The following is a 13,307-nucleotide window of genomic DNA, read 5'->3' on the forward strand; positions in this document are numbered from 1 at the left end:
ATGTTGATGTACTCTTTCCAGTGGATTAATAAATGGCTCAGTGATTTTTATTGGCATCTATTTGTGTATCAAATTGCTGGTTGTGTGTCTATTTGTGATTATTTTGTTGTTCAAGTTCATTTTTGGTATCTATTGTTATATTTTACATTAGGGATATTACAATCAGTTGTAGCTGCGAGTCATTGGAGGACACATGATAAAATCTTTGAATCCTGATGGGTTACAAGGAACCTGAGTCGACATAGCGTAAGCCAAGGCAGCTGAGGTCTCCAGTAGATATAAATACCAGACTTAAGAGCGACATAATCACAGAGAAGAACAACACCCAACCAGCAGCTCAGGAGGGGCACTATGGTAGCAAGTGACGTAATCACAAGAAAAAAAACGACTAGTCAGCAGTTCAGAAGGGGCACTACGGTAGCAAGCGATGTAATCACAGAAAGAACAAGAACTAATCAGCAGCTCGGGAGGGGCACTATGGTAGCAACTGAAGTAAGAGGTCATGTTTGAACAATTTTATTTAATCACAGATAATTTTATAAATTTAGTGGACAGACTGGTTGAGTAGGATTTAGTTACTGTTAAAGCTTCCACGTTTTATAGCGAAGGATTGTCACTATTGTGAAGGCTATATAACCAGGATTCTGGTGTAATAGCCCAGGAACAAGTTGTTGGATTGGGATTAATCATGAATTATTGCAGTCTGTGGAAATCTTCTGTTGGCTATATGATTGTATTCTCTTCATCTGTTCAACAATTGAAGAAGGCTGTGTAAATTAGTGAATTTATTTTGGACTTTTTTTATAACCTTAAGGGCTAAAATCCCCTTTGGATATTACAATAATGATGTTTACTATGTATAAGTCTTCCTGTTTGTGCTTAAAATTAATCTATTTGCAAAATTTTCATTGCAGATTAATATGGAAAATTACATCTTTTCTATCTATAGATAATTTCTGAATATATATATATATAAACTCCCCATACCACAGTTTCTTCGAAGCTCACACTCTAAATAACTTTGCAATGACTCGTTGAGACAGACAAAATTGATCATGCTATATCTCAAGGACAAATTCAAAACTAATAGTCCATGGAGATATTGACTGTACAACACTGAACAAATATCTAAAGTTTACTCGATTAAAAACGCTGGGAGAATGCTTAAATAAAAATAATCATTAAGATTTTGATGGATTCTCGCTTACTACAATTTCTCAACTCAGCTAGCTTCCTTTTTCTGCAAAATGTTAAATTATACAAACGATTATTGATCAGGCATGAACAAAAACAATTTCCAAAATAATGAAACCATGGCAAGATGATCTCCATCAATAAAATTCCTCTCTCCAAAATTCTCTGAATTCTAAATAAATAGGAATTAGAGTTTACTCAACATGAACACACCCTTTGCAGTCCATGCTCTTCTAGAGAGATTCTGTTCCATTGGCACTCCTCTAAATGCTTCACGAGACAATCTGCATTAACTGCATTCCGTGCTCTTTTTTATCTTTCCAGCCATGCTTGCAAATTTTGCCCAAATTTTCTCACACCGAAGGAGTCATTTGTCTTCAATGTGAAATGCATCAATCTTATTATTTAGCTCAATTGAGCTGCATCCGGCTATCTTTTTCAATCTCCTTTTTCTAATCAGCATTCTCATCTTTGTTACATCATCCCACCTGTCAGCTGAAGCATATATATTTGAAAGCAGCACATAACGACCAGCATTTTCTGGGTCTACGTCTAATAGGCGGTTTGCTGCATACTCTCCCAACTCAATGTTGCCATGTAGTTTGCAAGCACTAAGTATTGACCCCCACAGACTAGCACCGGGCTTTAAAGGCATATTTTCAATAAAGCTCCATGCCTCATGGAAACGTCCAGCACGTCCAAGAAGGTCAACCATGCATGCATAGTGCTCTTCCTTGGGCATGATGTCATAAACTTCAATCATGCTATCAAAGTATCTCCATCCCACATCCACCAGTCCTGCATGACTGCACGTAGACAAAACACAAATAAACGTAATGTGGTCTGGCTTCACGCCAGCCTGTTGCATTTCTGAAAAGAGTGCAAGGGCATCCCCACCTCGTCCATGCATTCCATACCCATCTATCATTGCATTCCAGGAAGCTGTGGTTTTAGTAGACATTGTATCAAATAACTGTCGAGCGATATTTAAGCTCCCACATTTGGCGTACATGTCTATGAGTGCAGTGCCCACCATCACATCTGTCTCGAAACCATTTTCTATAATGCAGTTGTGGATGTTCTTGCCTTGTTGTATGGAAGCTAAGTCGGCACATGCTGATAGTGCACTTATAAAAGTAACCCTATTGGCTTTTACATTTGTGAGTTGCATTTGATGGAAGAGCAGTAAGGCTTCATTCGAATGCCCATTCTGTGCATAACCTGCAATCATTGCACTCCATGAGACCACATCTTTTATAGAAATATTGTCAAACACTTGCTGTGCAACATTTATTTGTCTGCACTTGGAATACATAGCTATAAGAGTATTCCCCACATAGGAATCTGCTTCAAATCCAGACTTGACTATGTGACAATGAATCTGTCTGCCCCCTTGCAAACTCAATAAGCCAGCACATGCCTTCAATAGAAATGGAAAAGTGAAATTGTCTGGATGCATATTTGCATGTTGCATTTCACAATAGAGCACTAGAGCTTCTTCATAGGAGCCATTGACGACATACCCTCTAATCATCACATTCCACAGCATGATATTCCGATGCTGAATTTGATCAAAGACTAGGCGCGCACTCTCTATACTGTTGCATTTGGCATACATGTCCACAAGTCCAATCCCCACATCGATATCCCACAGAAATCCATTCTTTATGATGTAATCATGGAATTCCTTACCATATTGCAGTGCACCAAGATCAGCACACACAGGGAGCACGCTGGCAACAGTGACCGAGTTGGGTTTTATATTCTCCAGTTGCATTAGATAGAAGAGCCTGAATGCCTCATGGGCTTGACCATTTTGGGCATATCCTGCAATCATTGCACTCCATGAGACCACATTTCTTTCAGAAATTTTGTCAAACACTCTGCGTGCATTCTCTAAACTCCCGCACTTAACATACATTGCGACAACTGAACTACTCACAAAAATATCCGACTCAAATCCGGCCCTGATTGCGTCATCATGAATCTCCTTTCCTCCTTCAAGATCCGACAGGCCCGCACAGGCTTTGAGAACAAAAGGAAAAGTGAATTTGTCTGGTTGCACACCGACCCTTCGCATCCGGTAATAAAGTTTAAGGGCTTCCTCACAAAGCCCATTGGAGATATATCCTCTGATCATCACATTCCACAGAAAAACATCTCGTTCACATATTTTGTCAAACAGTTGGCGTGCATTTTCCATGGAATCCCACATAGCATACAAACCCACAAGCTTGGTTATTAAATAAATGTTTTGATGGAGTCCAGATATGATAATATGGGCGTGAATTTGATGAAGTGAAATGATATTGGTACATGCCCGCAAAAAAGAAGCATATGTATTCCAGTCTGGTGTAATACCTGGATAGGCGATGGCCTCTATTGATCCAGCTTCCCTTTGTATCAGCCGAAATCCACTTCTGAATATGCGGGCATTGACTTGTTTCAGTGCTTTCATATTCATACATTGAACCAGTGGCCAGGTCGTGACTCACACTCCTACTCATCATCATCACAATGGCGAAGATTAGTGGAAATGGAAACAGAGAACGCGAATACATATTCTTGGTATAAATCAACAAAAGGCTATTCAAATTTTGGCCAAATCGAAATTTGTTAAGGTTGATGGTTGAAATCGAAATGGTAGAGTTCAACCTATTCCCTTCCCCAGTCTACCTTGATCGTTCAATAAATACAAACTTCAGTGGACCAACATTATCTTTCAGTCATATAGGGAAAGCGTTCTTTCTCACACACTTCTAGAAAATAAGTCAAATACAGCTACCTCTTCGTCTTAGAATTTAATTATTTTTACCATCTTAAGATTTTATTCATGTCTTCTAGCCGTAATTTTGTTTTAATCAAAACATATTTTTATCAAAGGGTAATAAGTTATTAACACTAATTTAGATTAATTTTAATTTAATCAAATATTTTTTCATTTTAAAAGAATTGATTTTTAAAAAATATTTGATTTTTCAACATTTTTAACAGAACCAAATATATCTAAACTAAATTTATTATTAATTATAATTATTAATTTTATGTTTTTTATTTTTATTTTTATAATTATTATTATATATTTAACCCTTAATAATACTATTAACCTTAAATTTATATTTTCTTTTTACTTAGCATGTATTTATTAATAATAGTTTTATAAGATTATTATTATTTAATTATTATATTTTATTAGATTTACCAATTATTATTATTATTATCTTTTAAGTTTAGCTAGTAAGACATGTACATGGAATAGTCACAACTTGTTATTATTATTGAATTATAGGTTTATATATATATATATATTATATTTTCTAATGAATTTTCTTGGACCGTTGACTTAATTTTTACTTCTTATGACTCGTGACCTCTTAGTAGGAAACACATACTCTTAACCATTAAGCCCACTCAAGCTGTATAAACACAATATAAATTTAAAATATAAAGAGGTTTACCAAACACTAAAAAAAAGTATGGTACATAAAAAAAAATATATAAATAAACTAGAAGTATGGTAAATAAATAAAACCTGGTTTTATACTTACTCCACAGGTATGGTAAATAAATAAAAATATAAATAAACTAGAGGTATGGTAATAAATAAAACCTCATTTTATATTTACTCCATAAGTCTCTTTATATTTACAAAATCTCAAAAAAGAAGTTTTATTTAGGTGAAGCCTATGTGCCAAATATCATGGGACAAATTATTATTAATACTATGGGCCAAATACCATATTTATAAAAGAGATGTGGTAAATAAATAGATATAAAAGAAATATAAAGAGGTATGGTAAATAAATAAAAATATATCAAATAGGATTAGAAATCAATATCTAATTACATACCAAGCGTATGAGCCAAATACCATGGTAAATAAAAGAGACATAGATAAATAAATATAAATATAAAGAAACCAAAGGTATGGTAAATAAATAAAACCTCTTTTTATATTTACTCTATAAACCTTTTTATACTAACCAGTGAAGCATATGCATCAAATACCATGGGCCAAATTATTATTAATACAATGCAAAAAAATATTATTAATCCTAATATTAATATTAAATTATTATTATTATTATTAAATCTAATATTCATATTAATATATTATAATATTAATATTATTAAATTTAATAACTTTGGCTTAATACAATATTAAATTTGTTATATTATAATATATATTAGTATATCATGATATATATTAACTCTAGATATATATGGGAGAGAAGAACAAAGACAGGGTGATAGAGGTGAAGAGACAGGAGGAGTGACATGGGAGAGATGGAGATAAATTGAAGGAGAAGGGAGAGGAGGAATGAAGAGGGAGAGAGGGAGAGGAGTGAGAGAGTTAGAGAAGGGCAAGAGAGGGAGAGGGAGACACAAAGATGGGGGGGGGGAGAGAAGGAGAAAGGGAGGGAGATAGTGAGAGGATTGGAGGGCAGAGAGAGAGAGAGAGAGAGAGAGAGAGAGAGATGGGGAAGAGAGAGAGGTAGGAGAGAAAGGGAGAGAGAGGACTTGAGAGAGAAAAGGAGAGAGGGAGTGACAAGGGAGAGATGGAGAGAGAGAGTGTATGTTTAGGGGTGAGATACAGAGACAAAGAAGGAGAGATGGAGATATGGGGGGAGAGAAAGAGAGAGGGAAGGATATAGTAACACAGAGAGAGAGAGAGAGAGAGAGAGAGAGAGAGAGAGAGAGGAGGTAGGAGAGAAAGGGAGAGAGAAGAATGATGAGAGAGAGGACTTGAGAGAGAGGAGGAGAGTGATGGGGGAAGAGAGAGGATCCGGGGGGGGCGGGGGGGGGGGAGAGAGAGGGAGGGAGAGTGATGGGGGAAGAGAGAGGGAGGTAGGAGAGAAAGGGAGAGAGAAGAATGACGAGAGAGAGGACTTGAGAGAGAGGATGATAGAGGGAGGGAGAGAGGACTTAAGAGAGAGGATGATAGAGGGAGGGAGAGAGGAGGAGAGAGGGAGGGATAGAAATATAGAGTTAGAGGGCGAGAGAGGGAGGGAAAAAGAAAGACATAAAGAGTGAGAAGTGGAGAGAGAGAGGGAGCGGCAAAGGAGAGATGGAGAGAGAGTGTGAATGTTTGGGGGTGAGATAAAGAGACAAAGAAGGAGAGATGGAGAGAATGAGGGAGAGAAGGAGAGAGGGAGGGATGTAGTAACATAGTTGAAGAGAGAGAGAGAGAGAGAGAGGGAGAGAGAGAGAGGTGGGAGAGAAATGGAGAGAGAGGAAGGAAGAGAGAGAGAGAGGGAGATGTTGAAAAATCTAGGGCATGAAGATTATGTTATTTCTCTTTCAAGATAACTGCTTGTGAATACTTTTTACTTCTTTATATTAGGTTCTTCTTTTGACTTAGATTATTATAGTGTTCTTATTCATCAAACAACTACCAAACCATAAACAATAATGAGACAAGAGACATGGGATGTAGGCAATCAGCCAAGGCAAAAACCTCTCCAAATTGAGAGGAAAACCCAAAAAATTTCTTCTTCTTATAGAAATTTCAAGTGACGAATACCAAGACCAAGACCCTTGACACAACAACCTCTCCAAGACCAAGTCACAAGATCCTTCTTCACTGCTTATTTTTCTTTCCTAAGTCAACACTAGTCAAATTGCTTGCCTTCTTTTGGATTTCGACTACCCTTCAGATTTCGTCCTTTTGCATTAGACCTGCAGCTTTCAGCCTCCTCAGAAACCCTAGCTGCAACACGTGTGAGAGATTTGTCCCTTAATTCCCTTTTTTGTAGGTAGAGATTCATTCTTCTACAATTCAGCTTGAGAACCAACTTGATTTTCTTCCTTGATATGTCCTTCTAATGTAACTATGATATCTCGGTTCCTCCTGCAATAGATAACACCAATTCCTCGCACGTGTGAAGTATATTTTCCCAAAAACAAGTAGAAACTAGCTCTCTTTCCTTTTATCCTTCCTTCACTTGGTGATTAGCCTCTTTTCTTGTGTTCTTCACACTTCTTTTTCTATCCTTGATGCTTGATTGAATGATGTCTCAGTGGAGGCCGAGTCCTCACTAGATATAGAGGATTGTCCATCAAAATAAGTTGAATTCACCTTGTGACTAGGTCGACATGCTTGTCTAGAATGATCTTCATCTCTTTTGAAGTCTGACATGAGGGAGTTCTTGTGACACAAATAAATTCTCTTTTTACAATGTGTAACATGCCCAAATGGGTCTTCAATACTTAACATTGACCCAATAGACCTTATGACTTGATGACCAAGCCTAATAGCTCACAATGGGAGCTTCAACCAAAATAAAATTCCTTGAGCATGAAACCCATGTCTCAAGCATAACAAAATAATTTTATTTTTCTTCTTTACATCAATTGCATAAAATCATGATTACACATGTCATTATGAAGACCGAACCTAGTTAAATATTTCAAAACTCCATCTTAACTAGGGAGGTATTCATAACCTATATAAGGTAATGGGACATTCTCAATATGAATAATTCTCATAAGAAGAGTCAGATTGGTAACACATATGTTTTAGCATCATATTATCCAGCATCGTCACATAGCAAGGCCTTGACTAACTGCTCTATCTATCCACAAGATTAGAGCTCAATGCTGGCGAGACCCATGATGTATAAACACCCTCATCATTGTCTCTCTCAAAACATACCCCACCTAGGTTCTCTTAGAGTATATTCCTCCAGGACTATTCTTATCTTGGATTCCTAGTCCTCAAAGAATATCGGTCCTCTATGACTACTCTTATCTTAGAATCCTTAACATGTCCTCAAAGAATAGCGGTCCTCTATGACTTCTATTATCTTGGATTCCTTAACACATCCTCAAAGAGTATCATATGCTAGATGCTTACCCAATCCTCCATTCTGTCTTCCCAAGTGAAGACAAGAATGATGTGTCTATCTCTCCCTCTCAACTTAGGGAAGACATATTCATTCCACTGAAGGAATGTACCCATTCCTTTAAAAGGAATGTACCCAAGCTCCCTCTTAACTAGGAACTTGTCCAAGCTCCCCCTTGACTAGGGACTTGCTTCTAGTAGCTCTTTAGGTGGAGATCATGGGATAACTAGTTGCTTGTAGAACTCCTTCCTTTGATGTCATGAATTTCTTCTTTGTCATGGAGTCTACATCTTTTGGGACTTCTTTGTAGGGAACATACCATCCATCACTTTTATCCAGGAGTCATGTCATCATTTCTTTCATTGGAAAGTGACCCATTAGTCCATATTTGGCCTTCCTTCATGCCATGTTGCCTTCTTCTTATCGTTAGTTGTAGAATACTTCCACAATTCTTCCCTTAGAAACCCTGCATAAGCCCATCCAGATATTTATTCAAAAAAAAAGAAATGAACATTAAATCAAATTTACCTTTGTGATGATCTTTCATCATGACATCTTCAAGTTTGCATCAACATCCTGCATACATATTAAGTCATATCCGAAATATATATACTATCAAGGGTCTCTTTCTTTTTCAGACTTCATCAGGGTCTTCATATCTTTCATGGAGATATCATAGTCAAATATTCTAGTCCTTGGATGTTGATTGTCTTCTTCATAGTTATAAATTTCATGATCTCTTCCTTTTTTTTTTATTCACACGTTTATTTTCCTGGAACTTCTAATCAGAGTTCCTAATTATTGTCAACCACCTCATATTTCATATGAGGACATATTATGTTGATTTCATCTAGTCAATGTGTGACCCATGCCTTCCTACATCCTTTCAAAGGAGGAGATCCTTTCTTTTGATCATGCTCTCGAGATAGAGAATTTATCCATGTTACCTGCAACCATATGACATGACTCTATTTTATCAAATACAAGCATACATACCTCATTTTCCTTTAGGTCATCTAGACTTCCTTCAACAAATTCCTTGATTGAAATAACTTCAATTCCTTGATTTGCTTCACTTATTTTGACATCATTCCACCATCCCATGAATTCCCACAAGTTGGAATTCTTGATGAAACACTTGCTTCCTTTTAATCGGTGAACCTTCCAATGAAGATTCCAACAAAGGATCTTGAGTATCCTTATTCAACAAATGTTTCCTTTTGACTAATGTATGATGTTCTTTGTACTAGATGAATTTTCCCTTTTCTCATAAGTACCACTTATGCTTCTAATGAGGTTACCAAGAGCCATATCCTTCCATAGGTGACTGCCATAAAGTTTTATTTCAACTATATTTCATGCTTCTCAATGATGATGTCACGAGATCTTGCTTTCGATGATTCTAAGATGCCATGATGCATTCTATCATGTTCCTTAGTGACTCATGATGGCCATATCTTACAACAGAAAACTTGAAAAACAGAAACTTGAAGAGAACTAGGCGAGGAAGACTATATCTATCATAATATATATCTTTTACTTCCTCTTTCTTGGATTTCTTATTTTCAGCTTCCTCCACTTCTTTGGCGATATGGGCTTCTTCTCTTCCCCTTTTGTTATTTTCCTTCTTGAGCTTGGCACAATCTCTCTTATAACGCCCATATTATTGACATCCATAACATTGAACCTTAGCCACATTCTTCTTCTTTTTTTGAGGACCAAATTTCCCAAAATTTCCTTTTCTTTTTGTCATTGTAGCATATGCTTGATTTTTCTCATTTGATCCTACATCGATTTTTGCCTTCAATCTGGTTTCTTCAATCTTGCATAGTGACCATAGATCCTTGAATGGAGTAGCTTCCTTCTTCCCATAAATTCTTGATGTGAATTTATCCCATTCCTCTAGTAGTGCATTTAATACTACTATGGTCATTTCTTTGTTAGACATTATTTCTCCAATGTCTTGAAGTTGGTCCCCTATTTCAAATATCCTCATGAAAGTATGATGATATTCCTTGTTATTTTGATATCCTTATCTTGTAGAGTTCTTACCTTAATGAGATAAATTCTCCTGCAGTGCTTACTGAAAACAACTCTACCAGTTTTTCATATATTTCTTTTGAAATTTCAAGTTTAGATACATATGGAATGAGGGGATCCTTGATGGATTCTATGAGAATCCTTTGAGCCCTTACTTCCCCTTTCATAAACCTTGCAAGTGCTTGAGCATCTTATTTTGGAGGTTTGGTGATTGAGCCCTTAACATGTTCCATGATCTCATTCTCAATGAGATTTAGATATGTCCTCTTCTTCCATGCAAGAAAGTTTGAAGCCCCAACCAACTTGTTGCTTTCCTTGCAAAAAGACATTTTGACAGATTCAGGTGTAGACATAAATATACTTACTTGTGAAGATGCTTTTTCCACTTGTTTCCTCCTTGAACTTGATGATGATATAGATAATGGAAAAATTCTCCTTGATGAATATAGTTTTCTTCAAGAGTGATCCTTGGCTACAAAGAGAGGGCGATCACCTTAGAAGATGATGATGTCTTTGTTGATGATGATGACAACATCCTTAATCTTGATTCTCTTGGATGAGTAGTCTTCAAGTTACTTTGATTTGTATATTTATTCAACTTGAGAAGAGGTAGGGAATTGACACTTCCTTGCAGAGCGTGACTTCAAAATGATTTTTAGGATGAGATGATCTTCTAGATTTGCTTTGATGCCTTTCTAAAGTTTAGGTCCTTGAATGATTGAGTGTCCCTTGATGAGATTCCCTTCCTTGATTTGTTACCTTAGCTCTGATACCATGTTGAGAAATCTAGGGCATGAAAATTAGGTGATTTCTCTTTCAAGATAACTGCTTGTGAATAATTTTTACTTATTTAGATTAGGTTCTTCTTTTGACTTAGATTATTATAATTTTCTTCTTCATCAAGCATCTACCAAACCATAAACAATAATGAGACAAGAGACACAAGATGTAGGCGATCAACTAGAGCCAAAACCTCTCAAAATTGAGAGGAAAACCCAAACAATTTCTTCTTCTTATAGAAACTTCAAGTGACAAATATCAAGACCAAGACCCTTGACACACCAACCTCTCCAAGACCAAGTCACAAGATCCTTCTTCACTGCTTCTTCTTCTTGCATAAGTCAACACTAGTCAAACTACTTGCCTTCTTTTGGATTTCGACTACCCTTAAGATTTTAGCCTTTTGGATCAGACCTGCAGCTCTCGGCCTCCTCAAAAACCCTAGTTGCAGCATATGTGAGAGATTTGTCCCTTAATTCCCTTTGCTTTAGGTGGAGATTATTTCTTCTGTAATTCAGTTTGAGAACCAACTTGATTTTCTTCCTTGATCTATCCTTCTAATGCAGTTGTGATATCTCGGTTCCTCCTATAGTAGATATCACCCATTCCTCACACATGTGAAGTATATTTGCCAAAAAATAGGTCGAAACTAGCTTGATTTCCTTTTCTCCTTCCTTATCTGGGTGATGAGCCTCTTTTCTTGTGTTCTTCGCACTTATTTTTCTATCCTTGATGCTTGATCGAATGGTGTCTCAATGGAGGCCGAGTCCTCACTATATATAGAGGACTGTCCATCAAAATAAGTTGACTTCACCTTGTGACTAGGTTGACATGCTTGTCTAGAATGATCTTCATCTCTTTTGAAGGCCGACATGAGGGAGTGCTTGTGACAAGGTCTTGGAGGGTTTGTGACACAAATAAATTCTCTTTTTACAATGTGTAACATGCCCAAATGGGTCTTCAATACTTGACATTGACTCAATAGACTTTATGACTTGATGACCAAACCTAATAGCTCACAATGGGAGCTTCAACTAAAATAAAATTCCTTGAGCATGAAACCCATGTCTCAAGCATAACAAAATAATTTTATTTTTCTTCTTTACATCAATTACATAAAATCATGATTACACATGTCATTATGAAGACCAAACCTAGTTACATATTTCAACAGGAGAGAGGACAACATGAGGGAAGAGATATAGAAGCGGGGGAGAGGGAGAGAAGGGGAAGTGAGAGAGAGAGAGAGGGAGAGGAGGAGGGAGGGATATATATATATATATATTGGAGAAATAGAGTGTATGTTTTGGGGGTGATATAGAGAGATAGAGGGAGATAGAGATATAAATGGAAGGTGAAAAGAGGGGAGAAGAGAGAGATAGAGAGAGTGTGTGTTTGGGGTGGGTGAGATAAAGAGACAAAGAAGGAGAGATGGAGGGAGATATATATATATAGATGGAGGGGGGAGAGAGGGACGAATATTTCTTGCACTAGATACATTGATTTTAGTGTAGATGGTGATTTCTAATTTTATTTGATTGCTTGCACTAGATGCATTGATTTTAGTGTAGATGTTGGTTTGTAATGATATTTGATTGCTTGCACTAGATGCATTAATTTCAATGTAGATGATTTCTAATCCTATTTGATTTCTTGCACTAAATTCATTTATTTCATTGTAGATGGCGATTTCTAATCCTATTTGATTGCTTGCACTAGATTTTGAAAAATGTAACTAGGTTTGGTCTTCATAATGACATGTAATTATGATTTTATGTAATGAGATGTAAAGAAGAAAAATAAATTATTGAATTTACTTGCTTCATGGGTTTCATGAGCAAGAGATTTTGTATTTGAGTCAAGACTCCCATTGAGAGTCTTTAGGAATTATTTATCATCTAGTCATAACATGATAGAGTCATTGTCATGTAATGAAGTCATGTTACACTTTGTATAGAGTCAAACTTGTCTATGTAACGTATCCTCCAAGGCCTTGTCACTTATCTTCTTCAAGTCGACCTACAACAATGGAAGAACATGCTAGAAGAAGTCAGCCTAACTATTGTGATCATGTCGGCCTAAAGGACATGAGATGAAGTGTATATATAGCCACACTCGACCTCACTCAAAGGTGAGCAACTCAACAAGCATTCAAGGAAAAGTACGAAGTAGATTCCAGTAGTAAAAGTGTGAAGAAGGTATAACGAAGAAGGATTCTTTAGGGTGTTGTGAAAGGTAGATTTTTCTAGGTTCAACAAAGGAGAATTTTTCTGGACAAGTGAAGGAGAAGTTTATTCTGGGGCAATGAAGAGAAGTTTCTTCTAGGGCAACGAAGAAGGTTTCTTCTAGGGCAGTGAAGAAAGGATTCTTGTTTTGGGTAACCGAGATAGAGATCTAGAGGCCAAGATTCTCTAGAGGATGCCAGTGAGATCATAAAGACCTAGTTTC

The 13,307-nt window shown here is 36.6% G+C and overlaps 1 protein-coding gene across 2 annotated transcripts; it reads right to left on the reverse strand.

Moving 5' to 3' along the window:
• Nucleotides 1–1,414: 1,414 nt before the first annotated feature.
• On the reverse strand, nt 1,415–3,940 carry LOC149148677 (pentatricopeptide repeat-containing protein At1g11290, chloroplastic-like). 2 transcript variants are annotated; one of them, XM_089441228.1, is made up of 3 exons: nt 3,850–3,940; nt 3,556–3,693; nt 1,415–3,326 (listed from the first exon to the last, which is right to left on the reverse strand). In XM_089441228.1, exons 2-3 carry the CDS (start codon nt 3,660–3,662, stop codon nt 1,562–1,564), a joined length of 1,872 nt encoding a protein of 623 aa, XP_089297354.1. In that variant the 5' UTR covers nt 3,663–3,693; nt 3,850–3,940; the 3' UTR covers nt 1,415–1,561. The 2 variants fall into 2 exon arrangements, with proteins under 2 accessions (XP_089297354.1, XP_089297353.1); XM_089441227.1 differs by having other exon boundaries at nt 3,556–3,933.
• Nucleotides 3,941–13,307: the final 9,367 nt, after the last annotated feature.

Source organism: Pinus tabuliformis, chromosome 9, assembly GCF_031772625.1.
Source record: "Pinus tabuliformis cultivar Carrire ecotype Pingquan chromosome 9, CPIR1, whole genome shotgun sequence".
Taxonomy (NCBI): Eukaryota; Viridiplantae; Streptophyta; class Pinopsida; order Pinales; family Pinaceae; genus Pinus; species Pinus tabuliformis.